The sequence below is a fragment of the Oreochromis aureus genome, linkage group 18 (assembly GCF_013358895.1).
Source record: "Oreochromis aureus strain Israel breed Guangdong linkage group 18, ZZ_aureus, whole genome shotgun sequence".
NCBI classification, from domain to species: domain Eukaryota; kingdom Metazoa; phylum Chordata; class Actinopteri; order Cichliformes; family Cichlidae; genus Oreochromis; species Oreochromis aureus.
The window spans coordinates 4782640-4807617 of record NC_052959.1 but is presented as its reverse complement, the minus strand read 5'-3'; the positions used below and the strand labels follow the sequence as shown (position 1 = coordinate 4807617).

Below are 24978 nucleotides of genomic sequence, written 5' to 3'. Positions count from 1 at the left end.
AACTATAGCTTAGCAGTAGCACTTAGAGGAAAAACCTGCCTATCTAGAGCAGTTTTTCCCAACCACTGCGCCGCGGCACATAGGTGTGCCATGGAAGATTATCTGGTTTCACCTGATTGGTACTGGAGTAACGGACAGAACAATTACATTCTCTTCCACTAGAGGGCAGTACAACTTCTTGCTCCAATTAAATGTATGCTAACTGCCAGTAAAACAGGAGAAGACGAAGAAGAAATTATATAGTCATGCTGCGAGTGAGACAACGCAGCGTGAAATAGCAATCGATAAATATATATTTTTAAAAAAAGTATTCAATCTGACCTGTATCCTGGAGAAAATTTGGAGCCAGATAAAGGCCCTAGCATGAGTAGTAGTCAGAAGAAAGCAAAAAAGGTATATTGGGGACAAACCAAGCCAAAATCCACCATACCTAGTACGCGGGGAAAAATTATCAATATGCCTTTTGTGATATTTTTGTTTGGTGGTGTGTCGTGTGATTTTTCTAATGTGAAATATGTGCGGTGGCTCCAAAAGGTTCGGAAACACTGGTCTAGAGTTTGCTAGCTTCCATGATCTGAGAAAACCATACTGCTTACAGATTGACCACTCCAGTGAGTATAAGGAAGCTTATTATCGAATCTTAATATTATTATCCTGTTAACAGTTACAATTACCTTAGAACCCCATATCTCTTATATGAGTATTATTAGTTGACTTTTCATAAGGCATTACCATTACAGTGACAACTAAAAGAACAATAATACTACCAGTGTTCATTTGCAAACACACACACACACACACACACACGTACATACACACACACGAGCGCACACAAATCTCATGCTGAAAGATACAATTAGCAGCATGAAAACACACGCCGATCAATTATGAGCTTGAATTGGAAATTAAAATGGACTTACAGCAGCAGATTATAAAGCTGGCAAAGTTATGGCTTTTAGACATTTGGGAAGACACTTGGGGACGGTCATGGATTTGCCACTAAGACGTCCCAGCTGACTTTAGAGATGTGTCTCCAACTCTCCTTGATATCTTTTGCTTCCTGGTATCTCTCTCCCTATGGAGCTGATATTTCTGTCACACATCCTCATTAAATAATACACCAGCTAGACATTGTAAGTTGGGGAAGTGCCTTCAAAGCACACACATACACACCCTATTATAAAAACACACACACATATACTACCCAGCACAGTACAAGAAAAGGTTTGCCTAATCCCAAGTTAATGAAAAGAAGAAGGCTGAGACCAATAATCTCTTGCAATTTGTCAGTCTGTCCAAATCCACTGTGGAATTAAAGATAATAGCAAATGCCAATTCTGTGATCAATATCCTTTTAAAAGTACACTTTTCAATATTCTGAGAAAAACAACAACACAGCACAGCGGATGATTTAACAAAGAAGGGGTTTTGTTTTTGTTTGAAAGAAGTAGATTCAATGAACTGCTATGAGGTTCCAATGATCAGCTTCCAGCTGTGATGGGACCAGTAAAACAGAGAAAACACCATTGATTTGTTTTCCTCTGCTCATTAGAGGAACACAGGCTTTTCTACTGTAAATAGAAGTACTGAGAGACAACGATGGAAACAGAATGGGGTGGTTTAAAAATGACGAAAGAAATCATAAATACTGCAGTTGGTTTTCACAGCAGCAGAGAGGCAGGACAAATGGCTCATTTGTACAGGAAGAAGCGTGCGGTTGAGAAAATTGGGTTGGCTCATGTTGTAGGATTAGTTGTCGGACAGTGTAACTGTTGTTCTGTCCCAGCCTTCTCCACCTCCCACCAAAGTTTCATTCTGTATTTAATTTCATGGTGCGGGGCGTCACTGTAGGAATGTTAAAAATTTCAATATCTAGGCGTGGGTGCAGTTTGTACTTTCTCTGCTGCATCACTGAAACATCTTTATCCCAGTGAGTGAAAGGCTACGTTTACGACAGTTTCTCTTTAATTAGTTTGTGTCAGGGCAGAGGCAGCACGGCCCACAGGGGAAGCAGCTGTGTGACAGCGAGCACCTGCTCAGTGGAGAACTCTCAGTTAGAGTTACAGACACGTTTGTAATGTCTGGAAGCATTTAGCCTAAAACTCAAGCGATCATGTAGAGTAATGGAAACACAGATGGAAATGTAATGTCAAACACATAGAAAATGATTCCCCAAATATTTAATGTACTTTGGCTTATTAATTTGGTCAATCTTTAATCTGATTTCACTGTTCTTATTAACTACATTCAACACATAACAGCATTTAAGATTTTCAAAATAAATGTATTCCATATTAGAACACTATCTTTTAAACAGGACATATATCATAAAACATATATATATATATTTTAGTATTTAATACATTTTTATGGCATATAAGTGGAATGCTTTTTATTTTTGTGAGTTAGTCAGAACGGAGCTGGAAAGACAATGGCCTTGCTGTAAACACAACTTCAAAAACTTTACCCAATACCATTAAACAGGAACGTCCTACCTCACTTTAGTACGAAGTAAAGCTGACAGCTGAGTTGAGATTAGTTCATATGTTTGTAGTTTTCCTGCTTTATTAGTTTTTTTCTTGTAACATTTTGTCCTTTAGTTGTGTATTATATGCTTCAGTAGAATTGTGTACCATGACTGTGTATGGTTCTTCACTCCTCAGGCTGAAACGTCAATCATAAAAACAGTGTGACTGATTACTCACTCAAGCTTCTTCACATAAAAAGCAGGCAAGGTCTTCTGCTGAGCAGCGATCCTAAATCCTAAATAAGTACTTACTACAAAGTCTCACTAATTTGTGACTATACGACTGTATATTCATATAATTGGCAACAAAGTTTCATTTTTTCTGAGATTTCTGATATCTAAGCATTTGGCCACTTGTTTCCTTGTTTATGTCATTTAGAATATTTCTTTAATTAAATGCATCATTTAAATATTAACAGCAGCAAAAGACATATTGGCAGGAAAAGAATCAGAATCCCACACCTTCATTCAAACTTCAAGGTTATCCAAATACACTATTCTATAATCGTCATTGTGGATCAGCTGCCATTTAGAGTCTAAATTTTGGACCACGTGTAGACATCTGCCCAAAGGGTCCACGTGGACCATTGCGCTTGTGCCAAATGACAAAATCGAGCTCTAACAGACCCAGACGGCAACAGTGACGCTTAAACGAAGAACTGGCCTTCACACCTCCTCTGAGCGTTCTGTGGGTGCCAGACGCACAGTGATTGACATCTCTCTCTGTCATGCTTGTACTTTGAGTTCAGTGGCATCTCACAACTTTCAAAACTTTAACTCCACCCAGGTCTAATAAACCAAAAATAACTGCAGCTATATAACTTTACATAAGATGTTTATTTCCTCTGATTCTTCATTTGGGTATTGAGATGTTAATTGTCTGTGTGTATCTTTTAAACCAACTGCTTGTTTGGTTTGTGCGTAACTACAAAATGTGTTAGTGTTTGCTCCCCCCTGTGGGCTTGAGCCAGAGTTTTGGCACAAAACTGGAGTTAATTTCTGTTTATTTCACCTCTTCTAAGGGCCCAGAACTACCATCTCATTTTTTGGTAAAACAGTTTTGGTGATATTTGGATTTTTACAACTTTTTGGGGGGATAAAATAAAACTCCTACTGTGACAGTAACTGTGTTCCTCATCTCCACCCAGCTCAGTCCCTCACTTCACACAAACAAATCACTGCAGGCCAGCCCTGTATATTCTAATACAGTACAACATATCAAAGGCCCACACAGTATAAATTATTACAGAATGTACTACACAATATATCTTCTTGGATTACTTCCCTGCTAGTCTAGCAATGCTTCAAAGAACAATAACTAAAATGTATTTTCTAAACAGCTGTGTCATGGGAAGTTCAGTGCTCCACCCTCAAAAATGTACTAAGACTACTCTGATCACGACTCATGGGAAAGCAATGGAAAGAAGAGAAAGTAAAGGTGAAAACAGAGCTGTAAACTATACTCTAAAGATGGAGAGAGAAAAGATAAGAAAACAGAGAAAAAAATAAAACAAGAAATAGCAAAAGGTTGACTCCTTGGAAAAGAAAAAACCACGTAGATGGGTCCAGCTGTGCTTTGTGTGGTGATAGCAAAAACCAGGAAAAAGAGAGAGAGAGAGTGATGAAGGGAGAACGGTGACGATGCCAGGCTGGCTGCTCCTCCACTCCTCTCCCCTCCTCTGTGCGTTTCCACAAAGGAGAATAAAATGTTTAAATTTCATCTGTGGGATGACCTTGACTAGCTGAGAGTGGAATTAAATTTCTGTGGAGAAGAGTGGATGTTCGAGTGGCTAGACTGAAACAGATCATGTAAGACATGATTAGAAAATACTGAATAACACCGGGAGGGCCACGATACATAATGGATCACAACTGGCTTGCCGCCTGCACTTTAGCGAGCAGTGCATTTCAGACAGGAGGTGAAGGTGAAGGGACGCGAGGCTTTCAAAGGGTGGTTTGTTTGAGTTGAAGAAGACGTGCGCGCACGGCTCCTTGTATGCGCTGCTAATACTACAAATATGCTTTTCACTTTTTCTTATTCACTCATTTGAGTTTTTGTGATTTTTAATGTGTTTAAACCAACAATGAGAATCACAGGGACAAAGATTCAACGCTGCTCGTTTCAGAGAGACTGACGAGCTTTAGCAGTATGAGCCTGGGTTTGTGTCTCATTCCAGACTTGAACTTTTGACTATAAGGTGAACATTTCAAGCGCTCTACCATGGATTGAACAAATTGCAAACTATAGGGTAAAGTTTAATGGATTGTGGATTTCCTTACTTATCAGTGTACCCATCATCAAAGAGAGCATTTTAAATATCACTGCTTGGGTACAGCTGCTGGCATTTGTCCTGTGATGCATGTGCCATTGCAATAGAAAGACCAGTCTAAATTGTAAGTCACTGTTATGTAACTCTAACTGCAATCCTCTCCTAAAGCTTTAAACTTAACATTCAACAAAATAGTAAAAACAAAACTGATTACATGAGACAAAACTACATTATTCAGGTTCAAAGTCTACATATGTACATTAAACCACAAGATGTTATATGTGCTTTAAAACAAGTACCACAAACATCAGTTACAATTAAATTACAGCCAGTTAATGTTTAGAGATGCACTACACAGTACACAGCACAACTACAAGCCAACTACTAACCAATGACTAATAACTCATTAGAATTTCATTATTTCTTTATAGTAAATAAGCTGAACTATCGATATACCAGTTATTAGTGATGGTTACTAGTCTGATAACTGATAGTCTGATAACTCAGTGTTTATGTTTTGATTATTAATATCCTTCTTCTTATATTTTCTGGAGTTTTCTAGTTCTTCTGTCTTTATGCCTCCTCTGTGCTTCATGCCCCTTCCTCTCTCTGTCTCCCCTGTCAGCTGTGTCCCCTGGTCTAGTCTGCGTCTTTGTGAATTATCGTGCTTCCTGTTTTACACTGAAAATTTTATGGTTTTTTGCAAACTGTGACATTCACTGCTTAGCCTGACTGGATCATCACCGATTATGAATGATTTGGAGCCCAAGGCTCATCTGAATTCTTCAGAGTTGTTCGGTTGTGCCCGAACTTTCTTTTTTCCGCATATTTGATATTTGTTACTGACATCAGTAATCGATGATGTTTCAATAAGGTACACACAGCGGTAAGTACAGGATTACCTAACGTTGACCCGGTTTTACAAATTTCTTCAATTCCCTTTTCTAACCCTCTCAGTGGAATATACAGTAGCACGCAGGACCTCACCCAAACCCTGCACTTTTCCCCCTCCTTTTTTGGCCTTTTCAGCACAAATGTCACTGCATTTAAACAGTGCAAACTGATGGCTTCCAACCATATTTGCTCTGCTGCAAGAACAGGCAACTGTTTGCCTTCACACAGGATTTGCTGGCTTTAGCTTTCAGCTAGTCTCCAGGTTTGCCTCAGGCATAAAAGGCCTGCTGTGTTCACAAAACATTAATGAGCACCAATTATCCCACCTACATGATGTTCACATTTTTATCATGAACAAAGTGCTACATTTGTACCCTGATTAAGATAATATAAGGCACGTTATGTGTGGACTAATGTATATGTTAGAGCTGACAGTTTTGCCTCAAGTCTAGAATGTAGAATATATGTAGAAATATTACACAGAGGTATGAAAACTGCATTTCTGACCCTGTCATAAGTAACAGTACCCAACTCCCTGAAAATGCCCAGAGTTATCAAACCCTAAGCTGACTCAGACAGACTATTCATTCCCTATGATATCCTTTAGGCGTCCACTTTTGATGAAATAAACCTGACTTAAATGAGCACTTTGCTGAGCAAAGAAAATGTCTCACAGCTGTCTCATAAACAGCAGATTTAAGGCTGCCTAGCCTTCTTATTTGAGTGTGTGGGTGTGTGTGCATCCATGTTTCTGTGCGAGCACCTTACTGGAAATCCATGATTGTCCTGCTTGAATATCACATCTTCACCTGCAGATCTCACAATGTGACTTAAAAATTGTATTTTGTTTGAACTTGGAAAGAAATCCTGCTGCAAGACTTGTTCTCCTTCGTGGCAGAGTTCCTTGGACTATTATTCTGAATGCTATCTTCCTGCTATTGATGTATTATCTTGTGGTACGAATACCGAGTTTTCACCGTTTTGGGCACAAAATTCTTTTAAGTGTAGATAAAGAGCACTTACTTTTACCTCCTTTGCTTTTTAACATGTTCTTGCCCCAGCAGGGTTACTCCTCATCATCTCTGAGAGTATCTGCAATTTGATTAGTGACCTCTCTGTGCCAGTAGCATGTTTCTTTGTCTTTATTTTCAGATAATCCTATGGTAATGCGATTTGTATAATCCTGTTGTACGTAAACTGATATCTGCTGGGCTCTGTGTTTTCTGGTGAGGTGAGTTGTCTGCAACTGTGCTGACAAAGCTCGAAATCAACCAATTTTGTGGCGGAGTAGCCGGACAATCTGTTTCTCATCTTCGACTTCAACTTTAGCTGCAGGAGCAGTTTCACTTCGTTAGACTCGACGAGTCGGATGAGACTTTTCTATATCCTTCTGCTGCTGAATCACACACCCTCTCTCTAACACACACACACACACACTGTGGCTCACATTCGCAGAAACCCACACACGTGCTTTAAGACATGCGTGCATAAACAAATGCGCACAGATAGAAAGAAACCCTTTGATAGGAGTGAAAACAGCTGCATTGGAAAACACGCACGTGAGCGCACACTCGCAGGAAGGAGTTAGCAGACATCTGCTCCACGGCTGTCTGTAATCGCCTGGTGACTGAACAAGCAGGAGACATTTATCACCCCACCCCCTCCTCAGAGAGGCAGACGACATCTCCTCCAACACCTCCACCCACACCTCCTCCGATCTGCTGCCTCTGTATCACAGCTGCGACAGTGTTCACCTCCTCTCCGCTGCATCTCCTCTGTCAAACCCATTCTTGGCTCTTTATAATCGCCTCCTCTCACCTTCCTCTCCTGTCATCTTTTCTTTTTTTTTAAGACCTCTCCAAGCACGTTTTTGGGAAGCCAGCGCTTCATTTCTTCATAAGGCTCGACCGTTTGTCTTTTCCGTCTAATGACTCCAACTTTTTCCTCACCTCTTTCACCTTCTCCTCTGCCCTTCCCGCTCTTCTTTTTTTATCCCTCTAAAGGCTGGACTGGCATCATGCTTTACTGTCACTCCCTGACCTTACCTGTCTCTCATAACTAGTAGGTTTGGCAGGAGAGTAAAAAGAGGTCACACATATATTGAGCTGAGACTAAGAAATGTTTCCGAGCATCCCTGAACAAAATATCCCTAACAGAAAGCTGCACTTTGACAGTATTTTAGACTTATTGCAGATGAAGTTTCACATCATAAATCATCATAAATCATGCCCCTTTCTATATCTACATGAGACAACAAAACTTTTCCAGTATGTGTTCCAACTCTGCATCGGGTGGTATTACATCGATTTATCACCACTAAATGTTATATTATTTTCACTAGTTTATTTACTGAGAATATCTATTAATAAGTGTCATAAAACATTCAGTGCAGAAAGAACAAGTACACTGCAAATGACTGATGTAAGATTGCAGCTCATTATTTAAACAGTGTGCAGCTGAGCACGGTGAATCCAAACGAACACAACAGCATCACAATAAACAATGAGCAGTAAACTGTAATCACAGGTATCTTGTCAGTGTTCGCGCTGCATTGCCTGCTATGAAAAACTACGTATCAGAAGATAGAAAAATATGAAGCTTAATCTAGCCTGAAGGGTCAGTTACAGACACTCTACAATTTGCATGCACACTAAAGCAATGTTATAAATATTGTTTTAGGTCCAACTAAGATATTAATGTTATTACCTACAGAAAATATTGCATTCAGTGAATAATTGTTTATAGATTATTTTTATTTTTAAAGCTTTCCTTCGATTTTCAGATGGAGCAAACTGTTTTAAAAGAGGAATGTGGGCAAGGGGTCGACACGTGTGACGGTGCATCAAAGGCAAATGGTCTACTTGGCTCACGAGTCAGGTAGGAGAGCCTCTGAGCAGAATTTTGAACGAGTCCTCAAAGAGGTCAGCACCGACTCCGAGGACAGCAGATCATATATTTGGGATTTTTTTCTCCATTAGGTGTCCCACTGCCCAGATTCTCCCGCCCAGTTGTCTCAAAGTGTCATTTGTTGTCAGAGGAAAAAAGTCAATGCTTAACTTTAGAGTGTTTAAGTTTAAATGCAAACTCCTTGTTCAGTACAGCTGGCTGTGATGCTCCCATCACTACTCGTCAGCTTTCTGTTATAAGATGACTGACACATATAGTTCATGTTCTTACATCTGACTTAAGTAGTAATTACAGTGATAGCAAAATTACATTTCCCTGCTGAATATTAACGATGGGTTAATGCTTCCATCGTCTTTAAGATCGAGTAAAATAGCAATTTATTGCAGAAAAACATCCAATAAACATGTTATGTTTTCTCACAAACCTACACAAATGACTCACTTTTCCAGGAGTCATCTGGTCTGAAGCTGCACATAAGGGAATATTATTGCTGCAAAAAACACTCACACTGGAGAAGCAATGTCAACTTTTTTAGTGTTTATCTGATAATGCTGTGGAGAAAAAAAAAGTGTTTTCTGGGTTACCAATATCTACAGGCAAACATGTTGAGGGAAGTATCTGCAGAGAACATTCTTTAAAAATCTGTTTATGACATTTTTTGTGAGTTCACTATAAGATACAAGGACCAAATATTAAAGCAGCCTTGACAAAAAAAAAAAAGCATGACTCTAACCAACCTTTGGAGACCTAGCCCCAGAGCTGAACATGTAGAATATTTATAGACGTCTTTACAGCCTTGGGCTTAAGACTCGCTGTGTGACAGCAACACATTCGCATTCTGTGTGTTATTTTCATCTTGACATGGGAACTGTATGAGCACTTTAAGACGAGTTGGTAAACAAGGTAGCACGCTAGATACATGTTGATCAATGTGCTACATCCGCTAATACGGTGCTGCTGTGTGATGCACCTGCCCTAATCTATGTCTTCTTAATATTGATTTGGAGGTAAGTGTGCTATTCTAGCACTGATAAAATGATCCCATTTGCTGTAAAGCAGCTATCAGTAAAAAGCCAAACTGATAGGCATTTTCTGTAATTAATGAAATGCCCACGTTACAAACCTCTTAAAAACTGCAGAGATTGCAGATATCTGTAAACACTGTATTAACGGATCAGGTTCTAGATCCCTGAATTTGCCCCACCCACTGCAGATGAAACTGAAGGATGTAATCCTGACTCCAAACACAAACTCAAGCAGTGCTGGAGGGATAATGAATGGAAACACCAACTTTTGGGATAAAATCAGAAGAAAATTGAGAAATTTAAAAAAGGGATCAAAAGGAATAATTTGCAAATCCAGCTATTTTTGTTGTTGTTCACTTAAAAATTATAATTAAAGATGATTGATTTGAGCCTGCTGAACAAATTATTATAAGGCACCTATTTCTGTTTCCATTAATGTCCCTCTATACATCTGCTACATCAAGCTCATCCTTTTATTTATGTAAGCTGGTCTGTAATTTGGCACTTTTGCAGCATATATTTATGGACAAAAGTCCCATCACGCACCCTGCTATTTGTGAAAGACGTGTCATTCTGAGGAGCATGCTGAAATCGACTGTAGTGTTGCAACACGAGCAAGTTCATTAAGTTTCCTTCCTCCCAGATATTCCACAAACAACAGGAAGTAGCATTCCTGCAAAGTGGAAGATTTCAGGGACCACAGCAACTCAGCCATGAAGTGGCAGACTACATAAGGTCACAGAGCGGGTTCATTGAGTGCTGAGGTGCATAGTGCGTAAAAGTCAACAACACACACACAAAAATCAATCAACACAAACACTGTGTGCTGGGAGCTTCATGGCAGCGGTTTCCAAGGCGAAGCATCTCCTGTAGGTGTAATGCATAGCACATAGCACAGAAAGACCACCCACTTCTTTTTAGTGTTTTTAGAAGGATATATGTGTTTAAGCACAGCTTTAATTTGACACGTTTATGCAGTAAAATCAACACTGCTTATATACTGATGCACAAATTCTAAGACCCAGAAGATTAGAAGTATATAGAGAGAAGGAAAGTGCCAGGAATCAGTGAGGTTTGCATAATTTCTAGGTGGTAACTAGACAGGGCAGGTGGTGCTAATCTAAGGTGTGTGTGCTGTGTGCGGGTGGAGAGGGGGTCACAGAGGTGAGAGCCAGTTCTGAATAATTTCTTCCATGTCTTTTCTACTCTTCCTCACCACTCTCCTCCCCCTCCTCTTGCAGTCCCTCCTGCCCTGGAGCGAGACTTTCTTGGCTGCTTCTTTGTTAAAATGACAGGTCCTAATAGAATAAATAAGGCACCTATTTTTACCTGGCTTCTGGCAGGGTGATCACACTTACACACATCCCAGCACACAACACTGCACTGAAGAGGATGGTAAAAACCCAACACCTGATCTGGTGGAGAAGGGGGGCTACGGTTGAGGTCGTAGTGATTTAGTTGAGAGAGAAAGTGAGGGGAAAGGTGGAGAACACTAGTCGGAGGGAAAGAAGATAGAGAAAAGATTGATGGTGAAAACAATAGCAAAGACATTTAATCTCGTGCAGCACTTCTCACTGTGTGTTTACTGCAGTTACACCTTCACTGGTATCTGAAACTCCTGTCAGTATTCAATATTTTCAATTTGATCTGACATTTAACAATTTAACAAGCTCTATAATGTCACCTTTAGGTGGTTTTGAAGCATATTCCGTTTTTAATTGCTGCTGGAGTGTTTTGACAGAACTCCAAAGCATCTAATTATTTTGAAGCTGTTTTCAAGCAAACTAGTCCCCACATATTTTCCATGTAACAGGTCACTCAGTGAATGAGACACGAGGCAAACTAAATAAGGCTAATCATATTCACATCCACTCTGTGCTTAGATGGCTGCGGTACTGTCCCAATTTCAGGAGTGTTTAAAAGAAGTTCTTGAAATATTTTCTGAGCAAGCCACACAATACTTAATGATTTTCCTCATTAGTATGGAAGCATATAACCTTGGGAGATTGGTCTAGAACTTCCTCTATTAGTCATAAAGTTTGAAGTCAGAACCAAATTTTGCAACAAAATAGAAAATATGCTGTTAAAAACAGATTTCAAATTTTTTGCATCTGCTGCATTTATCCTCAAATTTATAACATAACCTGTGATCAGCCACAACATTTAGGCCCTGATATCTCAAGTGAATGATATTGATCGTCTAGTGACAATTCTATGTGATACTTGGAAACTTTGGGTCCCAATCCTCTCGTAAATAGACATGAGATTGTAGGTCACAAGCACCAAAAAGTATTTCTTAAACCTGCACTGGTGGATTTTAGACACAGAAGTAAAACACAGAAATGCTAACATGCTAGAATGTCAAGGGTAGACAGAATAGGACCCAAACGCCAGCCTGACAAGAATAAACTAAAAACAAACCTTTATTTTGTGGGAAACCAAAGTCAAAGTCTTCAAACAGCAACAACAAACTAGAAAGAAAAACAGAGGGGAGACACGCAACAGGTGTTGGTTTCCACCACCTCCCTTTTGGTTTCTCAGCTACTAAGCTTTGCTCGCTCACTAGCTGTTAGCTTGGCCTGTCTGCAATGTGTTAGTGCTGCCAGTCACTGTATACAAAAGCAATGACACCAAACCAGTAAAGCTGTCAGCTGGAAAAACAATGCAAAGGCCTAAAGGACACCAACCTGCCAACTCTGGAGAGGTGGAGAAAACAGAAACTATAAAGGCTCTTAACTTTCCAACACATGTTGTCACTGAAATAAATGTTTGTAACATGAAGAGAGCAGCACCAGCTTTGATGCTGTTCATGTCTGATCTCTCGCGTGGTAATTGAGGTCATGTGTCTGACAATAGGAAACTCCGATCACAACCTAGTGCAGGCAAGAAAGCGCCATTAATCACCCAGACAAGGCATCATGGCCAAACACATGGACACACTGACTGACCATGGTTAATGAGCTATGGCAGCATCTTCACAAACATAACAGATACAGCAGTGACAGTATAGCAATGTGTGTGTGTGTGTACATTTCTGTCAATGTGTGTTCTTTTCAGCTTCCTGGGTCATCAGAAACAACAGTCTTCAATTAACTTTACACACCCTGGTACACTATGCGGTTCTTTAACCCTCTGAGCTCCAGTCTGCTGAGCTATAATTCACAGCTGATGCACAGTCGTCTCCAAATATCCTAAAGTTCTTTTTTATTAAATTTGTACTCATAATCCACACAGAAGGAGAGGCTGTTTTGAGTACAAACTCAAAAGTTTCCCCTTATATTTCAAACAGCAGTATTTCATTATGTGGGAAAAATTTGTTTTTTTTTATTTTTTTTGCATAAAAATGATATTATAATGATGATATTATACAATCAGAGTATAAACTGCATATGCAGTTTATAAAAAAGAAGAGCTTGGAGCTACACCGACGCATAGATGAGAGGACCGCTGCACACTGGGAAAACTGTTTCTACCCTTAGAAGTCCATTATGTGAAGCCGAATTTCATTTCATGTAGTGAGAAAAACACAATAGCAGTTGTTTTTCTTTAAATCATGTCGTAACTGATTTCATGTTTCACCATCTAAAAATAAGGTAGAAGCAGCTCAAATGCAAGTAGCCAAGATGCAGAAAATGATCAGCCAAACTTCTCACTGAATTGGGCACATCTTGTATTTGGAGCAAAGGGTGAGGACATGGATCATCAAACTCTCCTGTGAGCTCATTACTCCCCTCCAAAAGGCCAGGACGTTTCCAAGAAGTCAGGAAGAGATTAAGAAAGATGACTCTGATTTCAAGTTTTTTGCCAATGGAATCAATTTCTTTTCCTAGAAACGGATGGTCCCGGGCCAGACTGAAACAGTTAGCCCTCTTAGATTGAATCATTTCAGTACTTCACAGCACAGCACGATCATTGTGCTCCCATTTGACAGGAATAATAGATTCTGGATGGATTTTGCACGAGTTCAGACAATCGGATTTTCATTCCCACATGGACCAAATCAGATGTTTTTATGTTGTTTCAACAAGGCAGCTCATGAGCACAGATGCAGCGGTAGTACTTTTAAAGAAAAGTAAATCATAATTAGAAATGAAAACTACTGCCTATTTGTCAGTGCACAAATAATGGGGAATGTTGCTATTTAAAATATTTATTGTTACTCTGTTATAAATATCAATAATTTTAACATTAATTAATACAATTTATTATTTAAAGGTTGTCAATATCTGCTATGTATTCATGCGCAAGAATAAATCTGAGGATAATCAATCGTAAAGTCGTGAAAAAAAACCACGGACTACACGAGTCATTTAGCAGCGTCTGCAACTGGCCTGTCAGAAACTGTTAGAAAATGAAGAGTAATGCTCTTTTCCTGATGGCAGAAAAACCCAGTTATTTGATGCCATCTATCAGCGCACAGGTAACTGGGAGTGAACAGTGAAGCGCAGCAGGGGCGTCCTTGGACAAAACAAGGGAAAGGAAGAAAAGTGGCTGGATCAAACAGAGGAAACGACTGCAGACAGTTTGAAGCCACTGGGGTGAAATGGTAAGGCGAGATGGATTATCAGTTATGTCTGCAGCGACTTACTGAAAAAACAAGCACGTGTAACAAAGAGATGGATGGCTGACATATGCTAGCATTTTGAGTAATAAAACCAAAAGGAAAGTCATCGATTCGCTGATTGTTAGACCGTAAAGTAGCAGCACTGTAAGTGCCTCTGGAGAGGGAAGAAATCACATGTGATAGAACAATGCTGCTTATAGTGCAAAACCACACCTCAGTCTATATTTCACTCCTTTACAACTGTGGGCAAAAAAGCACAACGCTCTAATCTGCATGGATGAATCTTCTCCCTCTGCACATGTGCACAGAAGCCCAAAGCTTGGAAACTGGTAATTATACAAGTACTAGAAGCTTTACCATGATCACCGGATTAAATTACATTTAAACAAATTGAAGTACACAACAGCTAAGCCTTATTTTGTCCCTCCCTGGTGAATTTGGCAGCAAATTTTGATTTAGCTTTAGTCATAATTTACATTTTTTGAGTTTTAGTCTAGTTTCAGTAAACTAAATACCCGAAATATAATAATATATAGTTAAATAAAAATGTATTTAACTATAAATTTTAGTGAGATTTGAATTGAATTCAAAATCCTGCTCCTCACATACAAGGTCATAATCAGGCCCAGTCTTATCTTTATAACCTTATAGTACCATGTCACCCCTTTGGAGCACTAGGCAGATGGCCCCGCCCCTCCCTGAGCCTGGTTGTGCCGGAGGTTTCTTCCTGTTAAAAGGGAGTTTTTCTTTCCCACTGTCACCAAATCGCTTGCTCATAGGGGGTCATATGATTGCTGGGTTTCTCTCTGTATGTATTATTGTAGGGTCTACTGAGGTGACTGTTGTTGTGATTTGCCAGTGTATAAATAAAACTGAATTGATTTGAATAGATGTGCATGTTGTGTTGTTTAAAAACGTGTGAAAAAATACTAAAAATGAAGCTACAGTCTGTCAGTAGAGTCTAAAATTGGCTGTTGGTTTCTAACAGTTGTTTTGTCCCAGTCAGTAATTCATTCAGCATTCAGTTTCCATGCATTCACTCTGTTTCAGAACTTGTCACGTCCACCTTCCAACACGCTTTTTTTCCCTGGTCCTGTCTCCTGAAATGTTCCAACCCTTCCTGATTGTACTCAGCTAATGATCCTGTGTATATATATACTCCCAGCCTGCTCCTAATCCAGGTTTCTTTGTTTTTATGCCTGCATTTAGCATGTTGCCTCAGCCTGCTCTCAATGTTTTGTTTGTCTGGTTGATCAAAAATATCAAAGATTGATGCCAAGTCCTAATGACATGCTCTTATTTCTGTGTTTGCATGGTTTATAGGAAAAAGTGTGGCAATTCAAATCCCGTTAAAGATAAACCTAAACAATATTGAAGGGGCATTTCCATAAAACGGTGTGTGAAGATGAAGAAGGATAAAAAAAGACTGCCTTCCTGGAAGACTTACAGTTCTCTACAACCGGTTACAACCAACAAAGAAGCTGAGGCTTTGTTAGAAGAGGTCCCATGTGAGGCTCAAGTGTTTCTCCTGGCAAGCATTTAATGTGCAGCTGAAAGAAGATCAAGGGTTCTACACTTCTAAATTTGTAACATAATCATCCTGTCCACCCCCCACAGGCACCCACATATGCACACACACATACACACGTTTCGATGTATTTTGTGAAAGTGACAATTCAGAAATTTAACAGTGTTCCAGCATTTTTGTCTTTATTTAAAACTATAATTTGATATGACAACAACAGTGTGTGAGTGTGTATCCCATACCTTTGCTTATGTCCTGGTACTCCAACCACAGCTGCCTCTGTACCTGTTTGTTGGGGTACCAGATGGTACAGGACTCCTGGAAGCCATACACTGCCTCCTGCACGTAGTGGTTCCCAAACTCCCTGAGGATGGAGACAAAGTCGCTCCGCTGTGTGGCTCCATCCAGAGAATGAATTGCGGAGCTGAAGGCTGGAAAAAATACGATGATGTTACAAAAAAACAAACAAACAGGGATGTCATATTTGCTACGCTACAGCACATCTTCTGCTCAAGCCTTAATAGTCATCTTGATAAGCTTCCTTAATGAAAATCCTGCATATTCTCAGAGGACATATGATATATACTGGGTAGTTTTTTCAGTTTATTATATTGTAAGTATCTGTAGTTTGTTTTAATTTTGGTCTTTTGCTACTTTGTCAGGCACTGGGATAATCATTAGTTGCTAGACATTAGCATTTTTATACAAAATACTAACATACTTAAATGTTGGGCTGGTGCAGACATTAGCATAGGCAACTTGATGTATCAGCAAGCTAGTCACTAAAACCATTAAAAGTAAGTATAAACAGAGGTGATATAATTTACAATATTGTGCAAAAGTCTTGAGCAATTTGTTGAAACTTCTAAAAACATACTTACAGTATAAAAACAGTATATACGGTAAAAATAAAGGATATACAATTCTAGCAAGCTTGGAAGTCAGTACTTGGTGTGACCGCCTTTGTTGTTCAACAGAGCCTGAACTCTCCTAGGCAAACTCAGTGTGGCGCACCAGTGTGTTAGGTATAAAGGTAGGCTGCAAGTGGAAAGTTGGAAAGTGGTAACAGGAAAAAGTAAGAATCAGGGAATTTGGAATTCTGACAGTCAATGTGAGTTTAAAAAAATGTCCATATACATTGTGAAATAAAGCCAAATTACCATGATAACCCTTATTATGTGATAGACTAGTTAAAGTCTTAAGTTTAAAATATTCAAATTGTGGTTATAACAAGATCATGGCTATGTGATTTCTGGCAGCTACATTTTTTTTAAGTTTCTATTTTTATCTTGAAGAACTTTTTTGCCCTTTGTAATCCACGTTTGTCTCACTTATTTAACATCACAAACTATTTAAAATTACAGTGGGTGAAGCAGGAGTTTCTGTCAGGTGTCTGGCACCAAATGTCTTAAAAGGGTTTAGTGAACTTCTGAGCCAGCTGCTTACTATTCATGAACCCTTTTAACCAAACAGTGCTGATTATCCACAGTGTCCTCACACGGATATGAGCCATGCCTCGCTTCCAACTTGTCACATATGGATGCTCGGTCTGGAGCACTCGACGCACGTTCGAATGCACTAGGTACCCTTCACAGTCATTTATCAACATGCAGAGTGGGCTTATTGGAAACCAAACCATGACATTTCCTAAACCTGACCTAGTGATTTTGGTGCCTAAAACTAACCAAATAGTGTGTAACAACACATCTCCCACACAAAGCCTGCAGTGTTCTGAAAACGGTCAGTATTAACACTGCAGCATGGGAGACAAAACTGTACACTTATTTAAGCTGTGAGCAGCAACACTTTCAAACAGAATACAGAATAAATGTTTAAAATTTGTCACTTTGAACTGCAACTCTGTCTTTATTTTTATATTTGCAGTGTTTTCTTGGGTGTGAATCCTTATATTGGTAACTATGGAAGTAAAGGTAGATGCTAAAACATAAGTACAAAGTCGTTGTGAAACAGAAACAGCAGCTACCCACAAATATTTGTCTAAGCTTTGGTAATACTGGCAATTATTCAAGCTATTCATAGTATAGATTTGTTATAGCAGCAAAGCTCCTGATTGCATTGAATTTTTTGTGACGTGTTATCCCTATTTCAGATTAAATAGTCTGTTTTAACAATATAAATAATCAAGGCTTAGATATATTCACCATGCAGAATTGAAGAAAGTACAGGGTGGGCCATTTATATGGATACACTGTAATAAAATGGGAATGGTTGGTGATATTAAAGTCCTGTTTGTGGCACATTAGTATATGTGAGGGGGCAAACTCCTCAAGATGGGTGGTGACCATGGTGGCCATTTAGAAGTCGGCCATCTTGGATACACCTTTTGTTTTTTCAATAGGAAGAGGGCCATATGACACATCAAACTTATTGGTAATGTCACAAGAAAAACAATGGTGTGCTTGGTTTCAACGTAACTTTAAGTTTCTCTTTGTTCACAGCCATTGACATGTCGAAGAGGTTAACATGTGACGAGCGGATCGAAATTGTGTTGATATCTGGTGAACGCAGTAACCGGGTCATTGCAGCAGATTTCAATGCAAGACACCCTACGAGACCACCCATCTCCCATGCTATAGTTAGCAAACTGCTTGCTAAGTTTCATGAAACTGGTTCAGTGTTGGATTTGCCAAAATGTGGACGCAAGAAAACTGTCACTAATGAAGAAACATCAGTGGCTGTCCTAGCTTCATTCAGCAAGAGCCCACAGTGTAGCACTCGCCGCATGTCACTGGAGAGTGGCATTAGTCGAACATCCCTTCGGCGGATATTAGCTACTCACAAATGGCACCCTTACAAACTCCAGTTACTGCAGCATCTCATCGAAGATGACCCAGATCGGTGCACAGAATTTGCAGAATGAGCAAAACAAAAATTGGAACAGGACTCTCAGTTCACGCAGAAGATTTTGTTCAGTGATGAGGCAAACTGCAGCACCTGAAACTACGGATACTGGATGCCTGTGCTGGCATTTCTCCTGCGGTGTTGCTATCAGGGTGTGAAGAGTGGGAGAAGAGGGTTGCATTGACAATCCAACACAATGGGCAGCACATTGAACACATTTTATAAGTGGTCAGAAACTTGTAAATAACTCATGAAAGAATAAAGTTACATTGAAACCAAGCACACCATTGTTTTTCTTGTGACATTACCAATACGTTTGATGTGTCACATGGCCCTCTTCCTATTGAAAAAACAAAAGTTGTATCCAAGATGGCCGACTTCTAAATGGCCACCATGGTCACCACCCATCTTGAGGAGTTTGCCCCCTCACATATACTAATGTGCCACAAACAGGACTTTAATATCACCAACCATTCCCATGTTATTACGGTGTATCCATATAAATGGCCCACCCTGTAGTATGTTTCTGAACAAACTACAAATTAAGACTGAAAGCTATGTTTTGCCAATTCCTCTGTGATCTACTGCTCAAAACAACAGTCAAGAATGAATATCATCAAATTTAAAATTCGTTTTTTATCACAAAGAAACTGGCACACATCATGAGATCTTTGGACCCTAGAGCAGTTCACTACTTTTACGGGTTAATTCAAAAACTGCTAAAAAAAAACGTGAAAATCAAAATCACAGCTATGACTAACTCAATTCAATTCAGTTTTATTTACACAGCGCCAAATCACAACAAAAGTCGCCTTAAGGTGTTTTATATTGTAAGGTAGACCCTACAATAATACATACAGAGAAAAACCCAACAATCAAATGACCCCCTGCGAGCAAGCACTTTGGCAACAGTGGGAAGGAAAAACTCCCTTTTAACAGGAAGAAACCTCCGGCAGGACCAGGCTCAGGGAGGGGCGGGGCCATCTGCTGCGACCAGTTGGGGTGAGCGAAGGAAGACAAGATAAAAGACATGCTGTGGAAGAGAGCCTCCTGCTTCTAATATAGTTTATGTGTTTTTTGTTTTGACAATTAGTCATCTAAGCAACCAACCGGTCTTGTTTTTATTTAAATGGAAAATACATCATTCTTTGATGTTTTACAAGAATCCATCACAAGTCAGGCTGTGTTTCTCTTTTTTTAAAGTGCCATCATCCACACTAAAAAAACCTCTGAGTTAATGGTTCTTTTCTTTTCCCTAGAGTAGCTACTGAATCTCCCTTGGAGGCTTTTGGTACTCGATCTTAAACTGGAATGACAGGTTCTTACCCAAAGTGATGGAGTCAAAGAACTACTAAAGAACTACCGACTATAAATATAATCTTAATTCTAAGTGAGCTGTTAAAATAACTCTGTAGTTGTTGGTGATGAGTTAAATGCTAATGCTCTTATTTTAGTGATTTCAAATTGGGTTAATGGCGACTGGTAAAAAGCAAAGCTTGAAATGACCATGTGTTTACTGAAATTCCCAATCATTAAAAACTGGAAAACAAATCTGCAATAGCAGTTTTATCATTATGATTTCCAGGAGAAGCAGTATTAATATCTCAGCAATCATGCTCCGCTCACTCTTACTTCTAAAATTAAATTAGGAGCCCACTGAAGTGCGAGCCAGAGAACGCAGTGAGGATGAGCGATGGGGGCTTTGCTATCAGATGTAAAAATCAGTACCCTCACCCCTCCGGTGGCTGTTGAAATATGATGAGCTAAAGAGGGAAATGGGAGTAAAAAAAGATGGAGGCTGTTGAGTCGCTTCTGAGTGAAGAGAAAATAGAAAGTGTATCCTCAGCAGAAGTGGCAGCCACTTTCAAACCACAGCAGCACCATTGGAAATGCATTAGAGGTGCCGTGGCTGTATTTACAGTGGGGTGCCTTCACTTATCAGAGGGGAAACTATTTATGATAGATTTATGAATAATGCATGCACTTAAAGCATGACAAAAATCCAAATTATCAAATGATCCTCCTGATGGCCAGGCAGAAAGATTGAAGTCATTATTTAAATATTTACGTTACGCTTAAACACACTGCCACCAAAACAACTAAAGCGATACCGTGTGGTAAAGACAAAAGAGAGACATTGATTATATGTGTTTCTTTTTTTTATTTATGCAGTTAGTGTTGAAAAACCCGTCAGGACTTCAGTATAATCCTTGACGTGACAGCGAGTAGGAGCAGCCTTCAGTGAAAAGTATTGCTTGACTAAGTACCTATCCACAGTTATCTTACTCTATGAAGCTTGCATGGCAGGTGCTGTCAGGATGACTCGATCTTACTATGGCTGCAAAGCGGTTTGATATATAACAGACTATTAGAGAGACAGAGAAAAAGACAAGCACAATTCTAATTGCATGCATATGTCTGTATGCTGACCTCCTTTCTGGGTACCCATCAAATCAGCCAGCTACAGTAGATCTTAATTAGTATTTAATAATATTATTAACTAATAATAGTCATATTTGAACGCGACATCCAGTTTTTAATTGAAGCTTTAACATCAAACCACAATTGCTTGTACCTGAAGAAACATCAGAGCTTTAAAATACAATCGTGTGAGGAAATGAGTGAGAGAGAAAAAACAAAACAAATGCAGCGTTGGGTGTAAAGTATCAAAAAGTAACACATTTCTATGCTTGTAGCTATTACTGTTTCAAAATAAGTTATGACAACACAGTGTTCTTTTTCAAAATTACACTAATTTGTATAAGCTGCAATTAAGCTATATCGGTTATATAAGCTACATTAATTGAAACTTTTTCCTTTGTTACAAACTTGTATGTATTTAAACCTCAAACTAGAGCTGGGCGATAAAAAGATACAAATAATTATTATGAAAAATTTGCCTGATAGCAATATGAAACATGGTTAATATAAGCCTGACAGAGCTGATTGATGAAGAACATGAAACCCCGGCGAGCGCCACACCAAACCAGGCATGTGGTTGGAACAGAGTTAGAGCCATATATGGTTAGGTTGATGCATACAGTGCATATGGACTCCTAATACGAGTAGTGCGAGTGGGATAAAAGACAAATGAAAACAGAAGTTGTTAATGGAAACCTGAGTGACAGTTTTGCTGAACATGGCGACCCAACGAGACTCGAAAGACGGGGACGCTGTTGAGGTATTGATGTATAACCAGACCTAAAGTAAGTCTGAGTTTATGTTCTCCTTGAATTTCTTGAATTTGTACTAGATATATGCAAAAATAGTTTCAATCTTTATTTTGTCCCTACAATTAAAAAAAGTATGTTTCTATCGAAAAACTAGAATAGACTTTTAATTTTTTATATTAGGAGCTCATTTTTTTCTTTGAAACTTTAGATTTCCAGTTCACTTGTTTATTTATGTAACACTTGAGGCTTTTGCCTTTTGTGAATTAAGATTTTGCCTTATGATACATAACCATGTTGTTCAATATTATCATTATTATTATTATTATTATATTTTTATATTCTTTATTTAAAACACAGCTGCACAGTGTTAAAGTATATGTACAACTTGACAAACAATTTTGGTTTAACCAATATTTGGACCGAAATTAACCTCACATGTTCACATTCACATTTAGGAGTGAAAAAGAACCTTTAAGCTTGACAGAGAAAGTCTTTTGATTTCTATCGTGATATATATCATTATCGACTAATATGACAATAAAGTTATCGTGATAAGAATTGTTTCTATATCGCCCTCAATGTGATGTCAGGTGCAAACTTTATTTATACAGCTAGATTTTGTGGGAAGTAGCTTTAATGTCACAGATGACAACAGACCTAAAAAGCTATTCTCAATGAGCTTGAATTTGCTTTTGCACAGCTGACGGTGTGTCTCATCAGACTTTAATCTTCACTTATCACACTGTGACATTCCAACCTCTCTCCTCCTACAATGAATAAAACTGTTTAACGTGTCTATCCCTTCGGGCTCTGCCGGTTATGTGATTTCATTTTCTCTGGCTATGAGGCATTAACCTCACCTTAAACTTTAGCACCCCATTATCAAGCCTGACTCTGCGTGCTCGTACAAAGGCCACCGTTTTATGTGAACTGTTACCAACCTTTGCTGTTGCTGCTAGAAAAACATGTTTACGCTGTTTTATTCGGATTTAGTTTGGACCCGTGCATTCGGCCTCTAGATATTACTGGATATTCAATTAGCTGCAAGTTTTTTTCAGCTGATCAAGAACTTGAGGTTTTAATTACATTTATATTTTCTGGCTCTACTTTCTGAGTAGCTTGTTAGTTTGCACCCTTTTAAAAGTAACACTTTGTATCCAATTAGGTACTTAATTAAAAGGAACTTGCCCCTCATTCATTTATTTTCTTCAAGCAGTGCAGCTGAACGGCTCCACCACGATCAGCCAATAACTGACTGTTTTTAATTTGCAACATGGGTTTCATGTTATATAACGGACACAACTCAAATCATATGATGCTACTTTGGTCCTAAAAATTCAACAATGACATGAGATATTTAGACCCCATTGTCATGGCAATGCAGTAAACCGAAGTGTGCTTTTCTTGATGGACACTGGGACTGTGATGTTGTGTTGAACTCTTTGTGTTTCTTACAGGAGATACACATATATAAAAATATATAAATGTAAAAAAATGTTAAACAAAAAAGTGGCTTTTTAATATTGTTAATGCATGCCTTAAAGCACAAAAGCAGTGTTTACATAAATGGCTTAATTTGCATTTGGAATTCAAGACCCAAGGTGTGTAATATGAAGTTCAGCTTTAAATGCATCTAAAAATTACAGTAAAAAAATTGCATTTCTGGTTAAAAATTAAGTAACTGATAGATTACGATCCTGCTCCTCTCAGTGGAGACCGAAGCAAGGTTACTAACAATATAAATAAAGAATCAGTAATATAAGCTCGGTGTGATTTACCTTGAGAGAGGACCCATTGATTGAGTTTGACGTGATAGAGCACAGAGCGAAGATTCCAGTGCTGAACGAGCGGATAACCAGACACCTCGCTGTAGTTCACCATACCTGCAATTATACACACATAAAAAACACACTTCCTGTAAAACAAAAATAAATAAAGCAAAGAAAACTATAATATTAATGTGTTATTTACTCCCACAAAGCAGAGGAGATTGCAGTCTTCAGTGCAACATCAAAGGGTGGCCCTATATTTCATTCTTGTTTACTTTACCTGAAAAATCAGGAAGGAAATGCAATAAATATTAATAATATCTTAGATGACGGGAGAACAGGCTCCAGTTTAAGATCAAGAGAAACACAATCTGCATCTGCAGCTACCTGCTGCTTAGAAAAAAAAGGAAATGGCAACATTAGCATTTATTCTGAAATATGGTAATATACTGAACTCCTTTAAGTATAAAACACATGAATTCTAAAGTAAGACTATGTTAGTATTAGTCACACAGCAAACTTTTACATCTTGGGGTCAAATATCAAACAAATACTGTGATTTTCTGAAGCTCTTTATAATGTAAGTTCATGCAGTGAAAGTTGTCAGGGTCACACAGTGTTAAAATTATATGAGAAATTTTATTTCTTGAAACCTGCCTGCTGTTTATCATTAAACAATCATAGCAGATTGAATATTTATTCATAAGACTAAATAGCTTCATCACAAATTCCTTTTTTATCCCAACTGTTCATTGATTCACTTTGAATTTGCACTGAACACTAAAAGTCTGTAATAACTCCTAATTAGCCTCGTACAAAAAGGGCAATTACCCATAATTCAGTGTATTCTCTTTTATGACCTGTGTCCTCTGTATGACAATGATAGGCTGTGGTTTATGCATAATTAGAAGTGATTAAAATAACTTCTCTTATACTCAGACACAACAATAATTTCTGTTCAAGTCAACCCTCCCCAAAATTAATGAGATCACAACTTATTATTATTTTAGTTGATTTATTAATAAAATCTATTAAGACAAAAGTATTACCATTTGAAAAAGAGATAAACGTCTCATGGTATATCAGAGAAAATAGTATACTGACTGCGATTTGTAAAATGATGAATGAAAATTTCCTAATTAGTTAACTTTATGTTGCTGAGTGTTTTTCATTAACCATACAAGTTTCCAGTCATTATTTAAACTTTAAGGCTAATTAGTCTATTTGCAAATCAAATAAACTTGTCCTTAGGCTTAGAAGCATGTAAAAAACAAAACTAAACAAAAACTAAAAAACTGAAGTGTCCTGTTATTTCTGGTTATCCCCTTTAGTCTGCAGAGTTTTTAAAGTCATTTTGTACAGCAACAGAATATTGCTTCTAAGAATTAGTATGCCTGACATTCAAAGTTTTTTTTTCTGTGCTAACAAATAAACACAGGATTGATTGAGTTTGGTAATGTGC

At 38.5% G+C, this 24978-nt stretch overlaps 1 protein-coding gene across 6 annotated transcripts in view; it reads right to left on the bottom strand.

The window, feature by feature from the left end:
* astn1 (astrotactin 1) overlaps positions 1–24978 on the bottom strand; it is a 417314-nt gene that overhangs the window by 147273 nt on the left and 245063 nt on the right. For all 6 annotated transcript variants that reach the window (XM_039602830.1, XM_039602832.1, XM_039602833.1 and 3 more), the window contains 2 exons: positions 23526–23630; positions 15955–16143 (listed from right to left, as the gene is read on the bottom strand). In XM_039602830.1, the coding sequence (XP_039458764.1) occupies positions 15955–16143; positions 23526–23630 (294 nt within the window). The remainder of the gene's footprint in view (positions 1–15954; positions 16144–23525; positions 23631–24978) is intronic.